General features: G+C 41.4%; 2 protein-coding genes across 7 annotated transcripts in view; one reads left to right on the top strand and one right to left on the bottom strand.

Annotated features, from left to right (window-relative positions):
- The window catches only part of ADPRHL1 (ADP-ribosylhydrolase like 1), a 400,125-nt gene that overhangs the window by 74,684 nt on the left and 304,855 nt on the right, over window positions 1–20,586 (bottom strand). The window lies entirely within an intron of this gene.
- Window positions 1–20,586, top strand: part of MCF2L (MCF.2 cell line derived transforming sequence like) — a 147,447-nt gene that overhangs the window by 17,289 nt on the left and 109,572 nt on the right. Inside the window, exon 1 of one of the 6 annotated variants that reach the window (XM_052705838.1) lies at window positions 9,362–9,455. The exons of the other annotated variants lie outside the window; for them this stretch is intronic. Coding sequence (XP_052561798.1) covers window positions 9,377–9,455 — 79 coding nt within the window. The 5' untranslated portion in view covers window positions 9,362–9,376. Of the gene's footprint in view, window positions 1–9,361; window positions 9,456–20,586 lie in introns of those variants that run through there. 6 annotated transcript variants of the gene reach the window in all.

The following is a 20,586-nucleotide window of genomic DNA, read 5'->3' as shown; positions in this document are numbered from 1 at the left end:
GCCTGGCTCTTTAATCTCTTTAAATAAGTTGTATCTTGCCCCTTCGTGTCCAGTAGATGTTGCTGTTGAATCACCAATGCTGAAAGAGGAGGTATGGTAAATATTCTAATTTTTTATGCAGGCAAAGAATGTCTAAATTTACAAAAGATGCAATGTCTGTAGATTTTTTCATTTATATGTGTCAGTTTTGGAACTTTCTATATAAATAACAAATAAGAGATGTATGTAGTAGTGATTTGCAGTTTTAATGTCCCCTGCAGCAAAAGTGATTTTCTAGGCTGCATCTCTGTTATGTTTTTCTTTAATATTTATATTTTATATTCTCATCCTAAGAAGCCTACATCATGTTGGCCATGGTGATATCTCTATAGCGTGGTACAATTTTGCAAATCTATTCCACATGGTTAGAATTAGCATTCCTGCAGCCTCCTTGGGTCAGTGTTGTTCCTTGGAAGGATATTGCCAGGTTTGGAGAACCTTTTAGGATGAAAACCTAACATAGGGTGTTTTTTGCTTGCTCTTATTGAAGGAGGAAAAGCAGGGGAAGCTGATCACTTTGGGACATTAAAAGAGGATAAAGAGGAAAAGATTTATAGGTAGCCCGTTTCCTTTAGTAACACATGTTCAGTAAGATTATGGGGGAAGACAAAAGACACATTAATTCTGGTCTTCTAACAGAAGCTGAAGAATAATTTGATATTGAATAGAGTAAATGTGTGAATAAAATACTGAATAAACAAGTAATCACACTGTTGAATTTTCTTTTGCACTTACATGGGAAAACATCTGCAGCTATTGGTTTCCTTGGAAACAAATTCAGTGCAAAAGCAAAATGCACTGCACTGAGTCTGTCAATTTTACTGCATTTGACGAGTTTGATGTGCGCACTTGGATGTTATTACTGCATTTGTTTCTCAAATGCTGTGTCATGTATGCTGCTCTTACTTAAAATACATAATCAAAGGAGATGGGCTGCATGCATTGGATTTTGGACAGAACAATAAGAAAGGTTGGTATTTACAGAAGTAAACACGACTCTGTGTGTGTGTGTGTGTGTATTCTACAGCATCTAGTTTTCTGCACACTTATTTTTAAAGTCTTACCTTTTAAGTTCAGTGCTGTTGTCTACAAATTGTTGCAATCAGCTGGATTTTGGTGAGTAGCATGCTGCTGAAAATAATTGTTGGTACGTTTGCCTCATGATACAATTTTTGGCAGGACATTGGCTTTGTTTGTATTTCATTTAATAAATTCATTGTGGGGTACATGAACGTGTTCTTTCAGAAGAGTATTTTTGTTCTGGCTGTGACAGGAGTATGATTTCATGTATTGTGTTAGGATATTTTGGTGGTGCATATAATGAGCTTCAACTGTTCAAGCCAAAAACAAATCCATGCAACAGTGTGGTTTGTATAATTATATCAGGAAGAATTTAAAACTTTTATTTGCTCTATTGTATTATTTGTGAAAGAGAAGTTCTGTTGAACAAGCACTAAAGAAGAATTGATTTTGACAGGTTTCTTTAACGTAGCTTTATGTGAGTAACTGAGTCACAGGTATGTGAGATAGAATTCATATCTGTGACTGTTTTCTGTCAGTAAAAAGGTTTTCCAAATATACTGGAAAAGTAACACACTGTACTAAGGAGTCTGCTCTATGGAAGAAAGATTTTAACAAGCAAAACATGTAACAGACAAAACATTGGCTGTAGCTTGACGAATATTACAGAGACATCTGGCAGTGATTCCAAATCTAAAATAGTCTCTATGGTGTCCCATAAAATCACTTTTCTCTAAAAGAAGGCAGCTGCCCATGTAAAATTATATAAACTTAGGCATTATGTCCTTTGCATTTAGGAGTTTACTCATTTGTATTCTTCAGTCTCTGTTTCCAAGACCTTGCTGTGTTTTCTACCTCCACCAGATAATCTGTATGTGTCTTGGCAGAGGTATAACTTTTTAAAGAAATCTCTCTAGAAATGGCTTGAAAAATAAAATCATAGAATGGCCTGAGTTGAAAAGAACCACAATGATCATCTACTTTCAACCCTCCTGCTATGTGCAGGGTCACCAACCACCAGACCAGGCTGCCCAGAGCCACATCCAGCCTGGCCTTGAATGCCTCCAGGGATGGGGCATCCACAGCCTCCTTGCACAACCTGTTCCAGTGCGTCACCACATCACTTGAAGTGAAGTATTCATGGATTTTTTTTAATTACTATTTCCTTTGGTTGTTATATATATATATATATATATATATATGTCTCATATTACCGTAGAATTGTTGGTGTGCCCTCTGTACAAAGTAAGACTTCTGGAGGACTAGGGAGGTGGAAGGAGTGGGTAGGTGCACTGTCTTTTTCATGAGAAACTGGTCTTTAGTTTTAAATGCAAAGGGCAGGAGCAAGCACAGGAAGGAAGAGTGTAGAAGAATTATATATATGTCATCTTTTATTTGTGATCTGTCTTGCAAATCCTGTGCTTCATCTTCTTGTTGACGTTTAAAAAGCTAGAAAATACCTACAAAAATATTTATTCTGTTGCAAAGCAAGCAGTGCAGTTTTTGATCAGCACACTGCCTAATCCAGTGAAAGCAGGAAAATCAAAGTTGAGCCATATAATAACCACTTTTTCAAAGCTTTTGTATGTGCTTTCTTCTCATACCCCTGCCAAATACCAAATGTTCCACTCACTTTACTGGATGTGGCAGCAAAGAGAAATTGGGTATTTAAAGAGATGAAATAAGGTAACAGTTTTCACAGGTAGCATTGTGTAATTCAGAAGTCTTGGATACTTAAACAATGTCTGACTTCTCTGTTTGATAACACTGTAAGCATTATTTGATAGGGTGGTGTTCTATTCTATGCATTTCTTTTATTTTTACCCAATAGAGCATTGCCCTTGAAGTTACTTGTTGATTTTTTTATTTTATTTTATTTTATTTTTAACCTTTGTCAAAGGTATTCCTAACAGTGGCAGATCCAACTGAATTAAAGACCAAAAGGATATCAAGGTGACTTTTTTGTTAATGCGTATTTGTTTCTTTTAAGGGTCAGTCAAGGTCTTGAAGGAAGTAAATGGCTCTTAGAGTGATGCTAACACAGAACTGTCTCTAGGGAGTGAAAATAACTTTTTCCTTTCGTACATATTAGTGCTTTCCAGTGCAGGCTGTCTGGCATCTTCAGTTTCCTCTATATGCTGCCCTTTGCAATCACAGCTTTTAAATAATTCAATTATACAATAATTCTTTTGTTCCTTGAAATCTCTCCCAGGCCTAATGTTCTGACAGTAGTTGTGTTTAAGCACTGTGTGTTGTGACAAATACCTGACTGTGTTCAATGAAATAGCAGGAGATGCTTTCTCTTATGTATCTGATAGCCCTGTGTATTTTTCCTTTACTTCCTCAGAAGTCTTTATGTACTTCTGATCTTTTTTATTTTCATGATTTTCTTTTATTTATTGTAAGTAACAACTGACTGGAATTGGATCAAAAACAGCACTATAGATTGGCATATCTGAGTTCTGTGAATCTGTCTTTCTATGCATTCAGCTATTGGTGTTTGAGGAAACAGTAATTCTACATTTATACCTTGATGTATTAGCTAGATCTGATGAGTAAACACAGGTGGTTGAATTGTATTAAAAGTATATGACATGAGATGCCAGAGGCACTGAGCTTCGCTGTTGGTGAACTGAAAGCTGAAGGAGCAAGTCATTTTTATCATATTGAAACTGATCTGATAAGAAATCTGGCAGCAAAACTTTGCAGAAGGAAAACTTGAAGTACTTGAGAAATGGTAAGCAAAGGACCTGAAATTTTGTGCTGACATTTGGGCCTGAGATCAGCTAGGCCTCTCGTAAACTGAACTTTCCCATGTCCTGGGTGCCTTCTCTGCTGAGTGCACTGCTGGCTGTTCTGACTGTTCTGATTAAGGGAAGAACTTTCTGTGACTCCAATGCTACGTTTTTAAAGCTGTGAAAGTGGGGAAAAAGGCAGACTAAGTTTTGGATACATCCCATTACTAAAGGAAGTTTAGAATGAAAGTTGACATCCTTCTACTCTGTCCTTTCTCTCTGATACAACATGTCAGCCTGTGCCTCAAGGGCAAGCACTTCAAATTTATTCCGTGGAATCAAATTGAATGGTCCTGGAAATATCCTACTATTTTTCTTCTGAACACTTTTTAGATTACTGACTGTCTGTGAAATTAACAATTATAAGTGACAGCTAAATATCACATCTCATTACAGTCATTTGCTGAGAACATTTTAAATTAGCCCTGACCTTGAATGGCAGAGCTAATAAACTTGTATGTGCACAGCCAATTCTTTTGAAATAGTGATTTTACAAAGTAGGGCATGTAGTAAAATTTGGATTTTCTTAATACTCCAAATTTGAACACACACACACACACACACATCCATGCACAAAAGGATTTGGAGGATTGTAAATCTCAAAATATTTGAGCTTTGAAAAACATTGGGTGGATTTTCTTCAGAAATTAATTTTGTGATTCCTCACCATGTATTTATTCTGGAAAGAAAACCACCCTCCCTGACAGGACTGTGTTTTCTGGGTTGATTTCATAGAATCATATAATCACAGAATCACCAAAGTTGTAAAAGACCTCCAAGATCATCCAGCCCTACCATCAACCTACCATTAGTTTTTGCCCACTATACCATGTTCCTTACTACTGTGTTTAAATGCTTCTTGAACACCTCCAGAGACAATGACTTCTTCTTCCTTGGGCAGCTTGTTCCAGGACCTGACTACTCTTCTGCAGAATAAATTTTTCCTAATATCCAATCTGATTGTCTCCTGACACAAATTGAGACCATTCCCTCTACTCCTATCGCTAGTTATGTGAGAAAGGAGGCTGACTCCCACCGCCTCACAACCTCCTTTCTGGTAATTGTAGAGAGTGGTAAGGTCTCCCTTGAGCTTTCTCTTCTCCAGACTGAATAATCCCAGTTCCCTCAGCCACTGCCCCTAAGACTTGTGCTCCAGACACTTCATAGCTTCATAGCATAGAAGGACATAGAATTGTCCTTCTCTGAACATGCTCCAGGGCCTGCCTCAATGTTTTTCTTGTAGTGAGGAGCCCAAAACTGATCACAGTATTCAAGGTGTGGCCTCGCCAGAGCTGACTATAGAGAAACAATCACTTCCCTGCTACTGCCGGCACAAACCAGGATGCCATTGGCCTTCTTGGCCACCTGGGCACATCGCTGGCTCATGTTTAGCCAAGCTTAGATCAACACTCCCAGATCCATTTCCTCCATACAGTCTCCCAGCCTCTCTGTCCCAAGCCTGTAGCATTGCATGGAGTTGTTGTGGCCAAAGGACCTGACGCTTGGATGAGTTGAACTTCTTCCCGCTGATCCCAGCCCAGTGATCCATCCTGCCCAGATCCCTCTGAAGGACCTTCCCACCCCCAGTTCATCTCAACTTGATGCCATCTGCAAACTTACTGAGGGTTCTCTCAGTGCCCTCATCCAGATCATCAAGAACGGTACTGAACAGGATGGGCCCCAATACTGACTCCTGGGGAACACCACTTGTGACCAGATGCCAGCTGGATTTAACTTCATTCACCACCATTCTCTGGGCCATCCAGGCAGTTCTTTACTCAGAAAAAAGTGTGTCTGTCCAAGCCATGGGCTTCCAGCTTCTCCTGGAGAATGCTGTGATCCAATACTGAGGCAGGCAGAGATTCAGTAAATTAATACGGTAGCAAAAAAGGCATAGTTTTAGTGGAGTACCAGTGTTAAAAGCTCGTACACATCTGAGGGGTTCTTTATCCCATGTTCTTATATGAAGCTTGCCCACACTTTAGCTTTATATGAACGCTGAAGGATCGTGTTTTTAAGAAGAGAAAGCTTTCTGTATTTTTCCTTCCTGTGTGTATTTTTAAAGCAATGACTTATACAATGCAAAATCCTCTGTATTCCTTCAGATTGTGAATCTAGGAACAATTTTGTTCCTGTGGAAGAGTGAGATGTTGCCAGAAACTGAATACTGCCATCTCTGCTTATGAATCCCGGTTTCAAATCCCAGATGCTTTACATAATAAAGCCTAACTGGGCTGATTACCAAGAGAACTCAGTCATTCAGAAAAATAAAAGGAAAATTTCCTTTGCTTCATGGAGGAAGAAATGGTGCCAAAAGGAGTCTGAAATGTTAAAAATGCATTTTCTACTTGGATCTCTCATATCGACTGTCCTGTTTCCTCTTTTGCTTCCAGTTATTTAAGGCAAGTGTTCAGTGTTGCTCTGGTACACTGGGTGCATGTGTCAGTTCTTTGTGTGACCTGTGAGGATCTGAGTCGAGAAAGTGGATCTCGTTCTATTCTGCCCAGGCCCAGCTTAGGTAAGTCTGTCTGCATCTGCACTACTTTAGGTGGGTGCCTGTAGCTTCAACGCTCCCACATTCTGTGCTGTTCCATGATACACTGTGTTGGGCCCATGCAGGAAAGATTATGGCTGGTTTGCCAATCCAATGCTGAACACACTGCATTGCCGGAAACCAGTATGGGATGTGAGGCAGGGGATTTACCTGGGTGGGCATAACTACCTCTGTGCTCTGCCTATTTCCTTTGCAGGTGGTGGTTCAGAGCATATGCAAAGCATTGGGGAGAAACGGAAGTGTTTTAATTTCTTGTAGTTGCACTTAGTATTCTGCAAACAGCATTGCTCTCACTGTAACTGCTATTAAGCTGTTGGGGAAACTAAGCTCCCATGGGTTAAAATGGAAGCCCACTTGAGGATTAGTAGTATTTAACAAAAAGTATTAAAAGTATGAAACAGAATTGCTTTGAGTGGTTAGTTTTCTGTGGGTGAGGGGGCATTACTGGTGGAATAAAGAAGGGGTTTCTGCAGGAGCTTCAGCTATTCAGTGTATTCATACCTGAACTGGGAATGGAAATGAAGCACAAAAGACAACTTTTGCTAATGATGTAAGTTCTTCAACATAATCAAATTCAACTGTGATTGCAAACAGATAGAGAATCAATTTATGATGCTCAATCACCGAGCAGTGCAGTGTCTGAAATTAACTGTTTGTCCAAAGTCATACACTTGAAAAAAGCCAGTGGTATTCCTGAGTTAGCTGTCACCCTCAGCAGGAGATCTGGGCTCACTTTGGGCAGTTCCCTGCAAACAGCAGCTGCTCAGTCAGCACTCAGTGTTGGTCAGAAAGGCAAAGAGTACATTGCGAGAGAAACAGGGAGCCACATCTTTATGGCACCATATAACTCATGCTGTGACAGCTTCTTGAATCCTATGTCTTGTTTTATTCACTTTCTTTCACTAGAATTAGGCTATGCAAACGTATGTCAAAGACAGCCAGAAGTATGGAATTGCTTTTGTGCAAATAGGAACTAATTAGTGCAGGAAATTTTCTGTCTGGAAAACAGACAATTGGAAGGGACATAATATCACCTACAGTGGAGGTCTGTATAGTCATGAATAGCTTGGGAAAGTGAATAGCGAGTGTTTATTTCCTGTGGTGGTATTTTTTTTTTTTTCCACTGCTTCACAAAAGGCAAACTGGGGCACCCAGAAAAATTCCAGGAAGGTGATTTGAACAAAAGCAGTTTTTCATGCTGAAGGTTGTTACATTTTGGAATTCATTGATGAATGATGAAGTGGAGATCAAAATGAGAGTTGGCCTCTTCTAACAGGTAATAGCGATAGGAGGAAAGGAAAAGGCCTCAAGTTGCACTGAGAAGTTTCAGGTCGGATTTTGGAAAAACTTCTCAGAAAGAGTGGTGAGTTACTGACACAGGCTGCCAGGGAGGGAGTAAAGTCACCATCCCTGGAGGTGTTCAGGAAACATTTGAAAGTTACTATTGAAAGTTATGGACAAATCAGTGTAGCTATCCACACACTTCCCAGAAAGAACTGCTGCTTTTTGGCTGCTGTGTGCGATATGTAGAAAATAAGCTTTATCTCAAGTAACATAGCAATATCCGTTTAAGTATACAAGATGTCAGAAAAGGATTCTACACCACAGAGTGGTTGGGCCCTGAAACAGGCTGCCCATGGTGATGATCAAGGCCCCAGTCTGCCAGAGTTCAAGGAGGATTTGGAAAACACTCTCAGACATATGGCCTGGTGTTTGGGTGGTCCTGTGTAGAGCTAGGAGTTGGTCTTGATGATCCTTATGGGTCCTTTCCAAATTGGGATATTCTACGATTCCATAAACTTTCTTATTTATGTAACGGCTAAAATATAAGAGGATGTAGCTAAAAGCAATAGTTTGAGTACAATACTAGGAAAAAAAGCAGCCAAACGTCAAGAAAAAGATGGCAGCAATGAGATTTAATAGGCATTGAGATAACCTTGATAAGGGGGAGCATTAAAAGCCTCATGGTTTGAAAGGTGTCAAATAGCCTTTGTAAAAGAAGTGAAAACCCATTACAAGGAGCAGTACTGGCTCTCAATCTTCCGGATTTTCTATATCCCTAAGAGTTCTTTTTACCCCTAAAGCATAGCACAGAGAGCCAGCAGAGGTGCATTGGCTGACAGGCTTGCCTGTCCTGGCTAACTGGCGTAGCAGCTCTCTGGTGTAAGCCCCACATGCCTCAAAGGGGATACTTCATGTACCCAGAAGCTAAAACCCAAAGGCTTTAGGTACTTAAGGTACTAAAACTCTTTCCTGGTGCGCAGTTCTGGAGACTGCTGCGTTTCAGCATTTAAGCAGCCCAGCTCCTTCACCTAGTCGAAAAAGATAGTTGGGGCAAATTCAGCATTTGAAGGAAATTTGGAGTCTTCTGTTCTCAAAAACGAACCTTTCAAACAGAGCGTGAAAGCACAGGCAAGCAGCAGAACGGCTTTGAGATTGTCAGTGGGGAGGAATTTTACTCCAGAGCAATTTAGCCTGCAGCAAGCTGACAAGAAGGTAGCAAGAGGCAGAACGCTCACGTAGGGATGAGGCCAGGGCTTCACGCAATCCATTGCTTCTCGCCGGTTCCTAAACGTGCTGTCAATACAGCACAGTCCTTCCTCATGCACTCAGCAGGCTGGCAGCGAGCGTGCTAGCAAGCTGCTCGTCTCTGCTTCACGTTAATTGCGGCGTCTGAGAGCTCTGCTGCGGGCAAACCCCTGCCCAGAGGAGGAGAGAGACGTCCCAAGTGGTTCTGCTGGATTCAGCGGGCACGGCTCAGGCTTTCAGCAGCACCCGCCTCGCCCAGGAGAGAGCGCGGGCTCCCACCTTCACCCAGGGAGCACTGGGGAGTCATTGAAATGCAGGGCTGCGAAGCACTGCTGTAGTGCTGCCTGTTTTGCCGTTTTGTTTTGTTTTTTTCCTCCCTTCTCCATTCTTGGACCAGAGGGAACATGTTTGCTGTGGATTCTTTTTGTTTCATCAGAGAATGAGACGCTGGCTGCACACTGAAGAAATGGCCCTAGAAGAATTGATGCAAAGATTAAATGCGGTTTCCCAGTGCACTGGTAGGAGGAGCTGCTGCTCTTAAATAATATGTTGCCTTGATTCTGTTACTGATTTTATAGGATTTACAGAAAATCCGGCGTGCATGTTCTCATTAATAGGAAAGAAAATGTTTTGTCTCAGGGTTAAACTTCTGTTTGTATTGGCACTAATTAGCATTTCTAGCGCTTGGCTATTCACGAGGCTCAGTCCTCTGGAATACTTTCAGTCACTGCTCGCCCAGTCATACTCTCAATGGCTCTCGATTCCTTTTTTATCTGACTCAGCTGGAGCTAAGAAGCAGGGGGGACTACAGATTTGCCTAGGAGAAGGAGCCTAACAGGAAGCAGTGGAAAGCCTGGCTAACTGCAACCAGTATTTCAGGTGGATCTAAATCGCGCTTTCATGGGAATGAAGAGTTGAATTAAACTACATTAATCGTAGTTTAGGTTTACATCTGAATGGATTAAAAATTGCAACAGAACTGCTAACAATGCTTTTAGTGTTGTAAAAAGAATGTGATGATTTCTGAGAGATTTTCTCAAAAATCTGAATGGTTTTGTGTTCAAAACTGGAACCGAGCAGCAGCGGTGACCTGTGAAAGGATCTGGGATTACTGTCCTGGCTGTTGCTCTTGCAGAATTGTAAACATATTTCGGGATAAAGAAGTTACACAGAAAGAGAAGAGATCTGGGTTCTGCTCCTTTGAAACTGCTTCTTTTGCCCTTTATTCTTAGGCTGCTGGCAGATGTTGGAAGCCTTGCATATCTCCTTGTCATCTGAGGCAAACTGACGGTTTGCTGATACAGAGCATTCAGGGCATTATTCCCTGCAGTAGCAAAACTTGGAATTTTTTTCTCATTTCCTTGAACCTCTGTTTACTAAGGGGGAAATTCTCAGCAATTTCCACGTGTTACAAGGAGATAATTAGCAAGATGGCTGATGCTATAGCCCACTGAGCAGATGGATGAAATGGGAAATGTGGAATGGACAGGTTAGCTGCACTGGTGTCCCTGGGTAGAGGAAGCAGGTTTTCTGCCTTCTTAATATAATTTTTCAGGGGGAGAAGCAAAGCTTGATCCAATGAAAACAAGCATTAAATTACAAGTTACAGCCACCATACATTCTATTTTCTTTTTCTTTATTAAATGTTTGGATATTTGTTCTATTGTATTGATTTTTTGAGCCTGTAAGTAAAAAGAAAGCCTGTCTGATATTTGCTTGGGCAAACTGTCATTTGCAGTTCATTTTAATAACCTAAACTGTATTTTTTTTCACTCCTCTAACATTGTTGCTGTAGTTTCTCAGCTGCAGATGCTCACCAGGTATTCCAGCACTGGGCAGTGATGCACAGCCCCGCTGCTGCACTGTGCAGACCTACATGCACCGTGACCTTCGTGTGAGCCACCAGCGCTACTGAATGCTATTTTCATGCTTGCTGGCAGGCTCTGACTGTGTGCTGATCTTTAGCTTGCTAAGCTTGCATATTTTCCAAAAAAAAAGCAGCTTTTTTTTTTTCTTTTCTTCTCTTGCTTCCAGTTTCATGATCATGTGGTTTAGCTGGTTTCTATCCTGCTTCTTTCTCCCTCTCCCTAATCCTCACATGGGGATTCCCTAGCAATGACACTTCTCATTATTTTTCTACAGAAAGTGGCTTTATTTTTAGGTCTGTCTCATTTATTTATAGCTCTGTTTCAGTTTGCATCTCTATTTCTTTGTTTGATTTGGTCTGGTTTTGTTCTTGTTTCTCTTGAATTCCTTAGCCTGTTTCTCTGGTGCTCTCATTTCCTTGTACTCCACTCTGTCCTTGGGTTAAATTGCTTGCTCTCTGGCTCCACCACTGTGTTTCTGTTGACTCAGAAGCCTTTTGTAAGCAGTTAGATTTCCCTCACAGCCCATGGTCACATGCAGGTTTTTTCCAAGCCTGTTTTTCACTAGCTGCAGGCTCACAAGTAATTGTAATGCAAAGGTTCCCCTAGTGCCTCATAGCTCTGCTAGTCACCTTCATCCTCAGGGGATCACAGAATCATGGAATCACTAAGGTTGGAAATGACCTCCAAGATCATCTAGTCCAACTGTCCACTTTAAAAAAGGATTTTCTCCTTTTTTGGACGGGAGGACAAAACACTTCTTTCTCAGAGAAGTACTCTTGGCAGAAAGGCTCAGATTCGTCTCAGGTAGCTTTAGACATCTATGGCACATAGGACAGAAGAGGAATTCCCTTAAGGCCCATACTTGGTTATGGGAAGCAGGTCATTCTGAGGTGCATGCCTCTGTCCCTTGACTGCAGGTGGCCTGGTGCAGCTCAGCTCCTAATTCAGCACCTCCTGAATGCCTCCAGAAGTCTGGGTTGCAGCCCATGATCTTCTGTTGTTTTCTCTTTTTTTCCACACCAGCCTCTCTACCTCTGGCTCCTTGCCTCTTAGGAAGCTCTGTGTGTCCATCCATATCTGACAGCCTTTTCAGGTTTCTCGTCCAACATCGTCACACCAACACTTTCCTCAGGAGTCCTCGTGCTCATTCTACTCTGCCTAAGCTGATGTAGTTGCCCTCCCAGCCCCCTGTAGATCTCCTTGGCCTCTCATGTCCATGTGGGTCTTTCACAGGATCCCACGAGTGCCTTTCTCAGGAACATCTGATGAAATATTTCTCAGATTTCCTGATTATTTCTTGGCTTTCACCTTCACTTTATCCTCCAGAATTTCACAGATACTCCTATAAAGTGCTTCTGGCCAAGTTTAGCTATTAAGGTCGTGTTTCCTGCTCTTTATCTGAATAGTGCTGTCTTCCATGTTTGTTATATTCCTTCTCTGACTCCTTTTGCTGCACAGTTCAAAATAACCTTGTACCTATCCCTCTTCAAGCAGCAAATAATGTGCTCCCATGGCATTTTCCTTTGTTTTTCCCACATCTGATCCTCAGTCTCTTCCCTGCTAGCAAGTGGCTTTTTGGTCATTCCTTAAGACAGAAGGGATTTGAAGAATTTCTCTGATCCTACCAAAGATGGGTGTTTTTTGTTGGTGGTGATGTTTTGTTTGTTTGTTTTTACATTTGAACTTTTATTTTCAGGCAGGACTATTGGTATACATACATATTTTTAATAATTTCTCTTCACTGGCCATAGTTTTTTCTTGTGCATTAACTGTACAACTGCATGAGGTGGGTTCTCAGCTGAGGGCTTGGACTAATGGAGAAACTGCGTTAAGGGACAAGCTCTTTCTGCTGCTACTCAGATTTGCATCATCATGTCTGAGTTTGGAAACTTTGCAGTGACAGCGGCATCCAGTTCACACCAACAGACTGCACAGATCTGGGAGTCCTAGCTATAAGCTTATGGTAGCCTCAAGAATGGTTTCTCTCCACCTTGGAATGCTGCCACTGTCACAGCTACCATCTGTTTCCTCTTCTGGAACAAAATCTGTGCGTTCTGCAAAAAGTAGAAACATCTGCAAATCAAGGAAGATAAATACATGTATTTGTTTCTAAGGAAAAACGTATGCAGTGCTATTACCTAAGTACAGGTAGCAATGCTGAGACGTTTCAGCTTCAGTTTTCAGTAGCTCCAGTTCTGTCATATTCACATTTTGGGCCAAATCTTTACATTTCCCTGGCCATGTATTCTTTTCTTATCAAAGGCAGGCTTGCCTGTTCTGAAAATTTAGGAAGAGATGGAGGAAGAGATGGACCGAGATGCCACTTTACTAAATGAAAAAATGCCCAACATAACTGGAAAGAGTTAGCTTCTGCACGGAGCCATCAAGACATCCTCAGACTGGTGCATACTAATCAGAGTGCTTCTGCGTGCACCAGCATTGCATCTGAGTCTTACTATATTCCAAATCTAAAACTCGGAGTTGCTCCTCGGAAGATCTGCCATTCAATCAGGGAAGCCTTGCCTGGACTAATGTGCTTTGTGATATTCAGGAAGAAAAAGCCTGTGACTTGGATGAGTTTTTATGACCCTAGTGACTCAGAGTGCCTTCTTGGCACAACGTGCTTGGCACAGCTGCCATCATGCACAGAACATAAAAGAGCCAAGCTGAAAGATGACCTCATGCATATCAAATAATAAGGAATTTCTAGTGAAAAGGATCAACACAGCACACAGAAGAGGTGAAACACCTAATACAGGCTGCACTGTTTTCAAAGCATTGTTTGTCTTAAGCTGACATATTGAGCGAAGCCTGGAGCAGAAGGTGTTTGGGTCACTCACCCATTCCCCTAATGAAGCACACTGAGTGAGCTGTAGAAGAGGCTTAGGGTTTTGCAGTTTCCGCATCAGACTGACAGCTTCTTAGGGTTTTCAGGTATCTGAAACTGGGTGTTCCAGCTGGAATTTTCAGCCTGCTGTTCCCCAAAGTCTGGCAAAGCTGCTTTAGTTTTGTTTCATTCCTTCTTTTGTCTTGTGGCAGATATTCTTTCATTTCAGATAGGAGTGTGATCTTGAATGTTTTTACAGGCATTGAGAACTTGTACATCTCTCACTATGCCTGTAATAATACTTTGTTAGCTATCTTGACTCCAGTTTACATTCCAACTGTCCATGCTGTGTAGCTTAAGCCTGGCATGAGTTATCCTACCAGCCTCAGAAATGCAGATACTGAGATGCAGACAAACTGCCTGGTCATCCAGCCTGCAACATTCACCTTTGACAGCAGCACGGGTACTGCCAGCTCAACGTTCCCCTCACTTGCAGCAATCTTGGATATTAATTATATTCTTGATTTGTCTCTGATGATCTTTTTGTGGCTGTTAGGTTTTTATTCTAATGATCTGAATTTCTTGATGGCCAGTGGGAAGCAAGTTGTGGTGTAGCCAGGGCACAGGGCTGGCTGTTGTCCATCCCACATGATGCCTCGGAACTATAGGGATTTCAGCAAGAGGAGTCTAGCACTACCATGTAGAAATGCTGAAATTCTCCCCAAGAAGACAGAGCTGGCTGGGAGTTTCAGCATGAGAAGAAGCTGAAACGAAGAAGGCATGTGATACCCATCTGCAAACATTTGTATCTTTATGTGAAGACTAAGCATGTTCAAGCATGGGAGAAGCTGGTGTAAAGGGATCTCAGGCAATTAAATTGCTCTGGGGACAAAGTGAAAGACAGAGCATGTTGCTCAAATATTGGCAAGCTGATAAAATGCAGTGCAGCAGGGTGATGGTTGGTTTTGAGAACAAAGGTGTGCCATGTTCTCCAGCAGCAGCCTGACTCTGAAAATTGATTATCTGTGCAAATGGATATTTGGAGAATTAAGAACAGCCACGCCGTGCAGCACTTGGTTTCCTGCCACCCAAGCTGTGACTTCAGGGGCATAAGCTCTGTCCCCATTTGTGTACTGGGGGCACTTGCTAAGCACCAGTCTTACTAAAAATCTTTCAGCCCTTGAAACATTATTTAGCAGATGGAGAACATGCACCAAAGTGACTGTCTTGGCTCTTTTGTAGTTCTTAATTCTTGCTGAACCAGAAATGCATCTTCTTTTCTTCCAACTCCTGCCTGTAACCAAGAGAATTTAAAGGGAAGGCAGTTTTACATATAAAAGACTGGGATAATTGATAGAGAAAATCACAAGCATGCACATAGCTGATCTTAAAAAAAAAATCTTCAGGCTACAACCTTTGTTATTATAAACATTCAGTGGTAAATTAGACTATTTCTTTAAACAGTCTTACGTCTGGCTTTTGGGCTGGACACTGTGCTTTGCTCTGGTCATATTTTGTCCTGGGCTGCTGGTTGTCACTCCATCCCACCTGTGTGGCTTATGTCTCATGTCACATGCCTGTGCTTTAACAGCTGCTTTTCCAGTCCAGCCTTGAATCAGGTTTTTAGCTGTACACTAAGTGAATCAGTGTGTGACTCATTTGTTTATTTCTCAGAATTTACCTTGCGTGTATTGCTGCAGGCACAATGCCTCCTGTAGCAGCTGTGTTGGAAAGGCAGCATCAGTGATCCCTATGGCTCTATGTGTTGCTGCACTGTGTATCAATAACTGAATTGATGAATACCTATTTCCATTATCTCAGCATTTTCAATTTCCATATTTACTGCAGTGAAGAATGAGACAGTCATTTGATGAATTCATCTGGAAAAAGGAGAACTAGGAGCTGGCTTGTTAGAGTCCCTGCCTGCCTCTGAGAAGAGCCTAAGCTTCACCAGACGTGTTCTGTGGGTCAGGGCAAAATTTACCCCTTTTATTTCTTCTCACTACTGTGTAATGTGTACTTCTCTCTCTGGACACCAGGTAATTCTACTGAGTTGTGTTTTCAGCTTCTGGTCATATCTGTGACTTGGTTGTTGTTACCCAACTGCCATAGCAATTGAAGTTTGAAACTTTTTTTCTTACCATTTGACAGTTCTGACACAAATTTTGTTTGCACATTGTATATATGTCTAAATACAAGATACACTTATACAGAATCTATATAAAATTCTTAGAAAAATACTCCAGAACCAAATAAAAGCTCACATACAAGCATTTGATTAAGCACACAAAGAAAAAAAATGCATTTGTGTTTGAGTGACAGATCTTCCCTGCTTTGCTTGAGGAGGATGGGAGAGCAGAAGAATTTAAGAGAAAGAGAAAAGAAGTGGATAGATTAAGGAAGCAAAACAGGTGCGGTGTGTTTGGTTGTGCAGCTAGGATGAAAATAGTTGGCAGAAATAAGGTGACATAAAAAGATTTTCTGGATGTTTTGCCCATAGATAGTCATTTAGTAGGGCATGAAGCTGGGGGCCCCTTGCTACAATATGTCTAGAACACAATAGCTTTATGTTTAATAGTTATGATGGAATATGACCTACATACGGAGAATCACAAGAGTGACGAAAATTCATCATTAGTATTTAATTCATGCTTGAGAGGATGCCAGGCTCTAATTATGAGACAGCTCCAGTCTGCTCAGTACCCAGATATTTGCTGTGACCCTGGCACAGCTGGTTTTGTTGAGGACACACACAGTCAGAAATTCCCTTTCTGAGCTCTCTGCAAAGACTACTGGAGATGTAAGTGACATGAGGGATGCATTTTGAAGCTTTAATATTAGAGATTTGAAGGCAGAGAAAGGCAAAGATCATCTGAGTGCATTGGAGAGAGCGAAAGAAGGGCACTGAAGTTTGTAGTGGCCGAAGTGGTGTCAGCAGCTTCTAGAAAAAATTGGTTATTTCCACATCTACCAAATCACTTGTGAAGTAATTTATGGAGGTAAGAAAAAATATAAACCAACAGATAGCATTCTGAGCTTTCTAACTGCATACATTCTTAATTTTTCTCTGCTGAGCCTCTTCAGCATTTCTCACCCCAGCTTATGAATACCCAGATTGCTTAGAGAGTACACAGCTCAGGGTGGGAGAGGATTATTAATAGGAACGACTTCTCTCTGTTGTTGTATGAAGACAGAAGATGAATTATTCTAGTGTGGCAGGAGGTTTTTTTTGCAATTGTTTACATTTTGAACATCTACTGGGAATTAAAAAGGCTTATTAAAAACTGCATGGCACAGAGGCTGCTGTACATTTCATATCATGAGAGTGAAGGTGTGCATTAAATATTGTGGTGTTAATTTGCTACCACGTGCTTAGCATTTTACAGTAGTACTAACAATTCCCATCCAGCCTTCAGAAAATCAGGAATTGTCTTTTCTGCATCCTACCACCTGCCTTTTAAAACATGGATACTGAAAAATGTCTCTGGGTTTTATTTACCATTATTTTTAAACATCACCCCAGTGGCTCTTTCAGAGTGATCTAGGACTGTATCCGGTGAAGATTTTGTCTGACACTTGTATTTTGCTGTAAGGAAGCGTTACTGAATCTGGTGAGAAAAGGCAGGATTTAGGTTTTTGTCCCCTAAGGAGGACAGGAGTTAAGAGAGATTCAAAAGTGGTTTGAAGGGAAATACAGGTATTTGAAATAGTCCCACAGAGTGTCTGCCAAGGCAGGAAGGAATCTGGGTGTTACCTTTTGGCAGTCAAACCAAGAAGAAGTCCTTCCTGTTCCTTTCCTTTCCCATCGAGCAGCTCCTGACCTTTCACACGTGGCCATTGCTTTAGCTGCTGCATTGCAGATCTCTGCCCAGTGCAGCTCCTGGCTGAGATGTGAGGTGGGAGCAGGTAGAGGGATGGGACAGGGTCCAATGGAGAACCACAAAGATGATCAGAGGTCTGGAGCACCTCCTCTATGAAGACAGGCTGACGGAACTGGGCTTGTTCAGCCTGGAGAAGAGAAGGCTGCAGGGAGACCTCTTTGCAGCCTTCCATTAATTAAAATGGGATTATAAAAAGGAGGTGAATCAACTTTTTACTTGAGTAGATAATGGCAGGACAAGGGCAATGGTTTTAAGCTCGAGGAGGGAAGGTTTAGATTGGATGTCAGGGGGAGATTCTTTACTGTGAAAGTGATGAGGTGCTGGAACAGGCTGCCCTGAGAGACTGTGGATGCCCCATCCCAGGATGTGTTCAAGACCATGTTGGATGGGGCCTGGGGAACCTGGTCTAGTACCACATCTGGAGGATGGTGGCTCTGCCTGTGGCAGGGGGACTGGAGCTTGATGATCCTTTGGGTCCCTTCCAACCTAGGCCATTCTATGATGTTTCTATGAGATGAGCCACTGCTGTGAGCTACAGCCTTGGTTTTGGACAGCCAGCTGCAAATGTTCCTGTCGTGGGAGAGGCATGTACTGAATTAGTTCTGTGACACTACATAGAGATAATCCAGCACATAGTGTTCAGGTTTAAGGATAGCCAAGGAAAAAAAGGAAGCAGGACGACTTGTGCACCCACTCTCCTCTCCTCCCTAACCCTCTTCTTTGGTCTCCAAGCCAACTATGGAGCAATTGTGTGGGTGTTGTTTTTGTTCATTAGACCTCTTGGGGCCTTACAACCCTCACGTACGCATTAAGAAGAGGAAGGCTCACAGGCCAGCCCAGTTCCTGCTGCATGGGCTGCTGTCCTGTGCAAGGAGAATGGCCTGCACCATGGTCTGCAGACCCTCACCAGATCCTGGTGTCCCCTGGAGAGCCACAGGCCCTGCACTGGGTGCCATTTGCTGCGGGGGGAATTACTCAGGAAGAAGTAATCAAAAGTTTCAATTACGGCTATGTTAATAACAGAGATCTCAAGCTTTGAAGATTATCACTGCATTCAGAAAAAAAAAATCTTAATTGGAACTACTCATGCCTTTAGAAAGAGATTTTTTGAGTGTCAAAGCCTGTTTTTTAGAGTGTTGCTAATAACACATTAGTAAGTTATTAAGCTATGAATAAATGAAGCTGTGTTTGTTTTAAAGGCTGCCCGTCTGCTCTGTTCTATTTTCATTGCTGGGTATTGCTCTGCACAGCCTGCCGAGCCCTTTGCAGATGAGCTGTACTGCACTTGACAGCTCCCTGCCTGGAGTAACTTGTTATCTCTGTGAGACATAGCAGCAGAGGGAACATCAGATGAGCGTGTTGGAATTGGTGAGGGAGGAGCATTCCCAGAGTGAAATAAGGTCAGGAATACTGCTGCACCAGGGCTGCACCGTGCCTTCACAACTTTGGAACAGTTTACGGCGCTCCTAGGTGGGTGAATATGAGGTGTGTGTCCCATGGTACATCCTCACAGAGCTACTCCCCTGTTTGCTGCTTTGCAGCCCTATTGCAGTTCCCATCCAGCTTGGATAGCTGAGTCTCCTTTCCTCAGGAGATGGGATGGGATGGGATGGGGAAGGGGGATGCAGTATGAAACAGAGCATAGGACTACAAATCACCTTGCTGCCACCTGATAAACTGGGCCAATTTAAAGGAATTTTAAAGAAGCATTTTTAATGAAGTACTGAACTTTTTTGAGGCTTTCTGAAGATTGTTGCACACCTTTTGTTGTGTGTTTGCCCTTGCTGATAATGAATTAGAATGTTATCCGTCTTAAAGTTTTAAGTTGTGTTTGTACCAGAAGGCAGTTCTCTGCTAACACTGCCAGTAAAAAGCAAAAAGTCAAATATCAGTATCTTATTTTAAAACTGGAGTTTATCATAATATTTTTATTAGAGAAAAAAAAATAAAGCAAAGCTTTAACTAGCTGCTGAGAAACGTCCACCAGATTTTTTTTTTTTTTGTCATAAATAAAAGTGTAGAAAAAACATAATTTTCTGTTAATATTTTTAAATAATTTTGCTGAAAATTTGTGGTTAGAAATATTTAGGAAAACAGTCCTGTGGAAGCTGAGAAGACTTGAATATTCTTGTTTATGACAGCAAATATAATGAGCATCTCATTTCTAGATGCCATATTCAGAGTTATGGGAGACTGTGGAAAGGATTATCTTCTCTTTTTCTGAGTATGGGTAGTAAGGGTAGCATGTCTGAATAACCAAAGTATTATTTATAATTGCCTTTATTTCATTTCTAAGAACAGGTATGAGACATTAGACTTTGCTGGAAAAATAAATAAATGATTTATAATTCTTTCCGAAGGCAGCTAACAGAGACAACATAATGAATTATGGAAAGATTTTCTGTATTATAAAACCATGTCATTGGATGCATGACTGAAAAGCAAAATATAATACAGTAAGAAGTAGAAGTAATGTAATTGCTTGCATGATTAAATAATTTCTCAATAGTGCCCACTTCAAAATGTGTTCAACAGCTCTAGGGAAGATTGTCCCACATAAAAATCCAATTCCATTTTGTAGTTTAAAGACAGTTTGTATTTTTTTAGCCTGGTCTCACATAGTTTACACTCACTTTATCTGACTCTCAATTGCCTAGGTAAGATTTGGAGGCTTTTTACAAGTGCCAATATAGTACCATGCTTTGTTTTGTATTTATTTGGAAAATGACTGCCTCATTTGGTTCTATGCAGAGTTTGCTCTTTTGGAAGTATTGTCCTGACAACCTTTTTGCCCTTACTGTGAAATACATCCCAGTCTTCACTTACTGTGAAATACATCCCAGTCTTCCCCTGAGTGAAGCGATAATTGTAAGGAGGAAGCTCTTAAGCACAACTTTCAAAGCACTGGAAAACCCTCTGGCTGCATCTTAGGCTCTCATGAAGAGGATTTCTGTGCTACAGTTACTATGAAGGGAAAAACAAAACTCTTTGTGCCTATCTCATAATTTTTGTTTCCTATTTGACTGGATCAAATGCAGTCATGTCTTTGGAATTTTAATTGTCTGGGTTAACC

The sequence above is a fragment of the Tympanuchus pallidicinctus genome, unplaced genomic scaffold (assembly GCF_026119805.1).
Source record: "Tympanuchus pallidicinctus isolate F22 unplaced genomic scaffold, pur_lepc_1.0 scaffold6, whole genome shotgun sequence".
NCBI lineage: Eukaryota > Metazoa > Chordata > Aves > Galliformes > Phasianidae > Tympanuchus > Tympanuchus pallidicinctus.
This window is presented reverse-complemented; position numbering and strand designations above follow the sequence as displayed.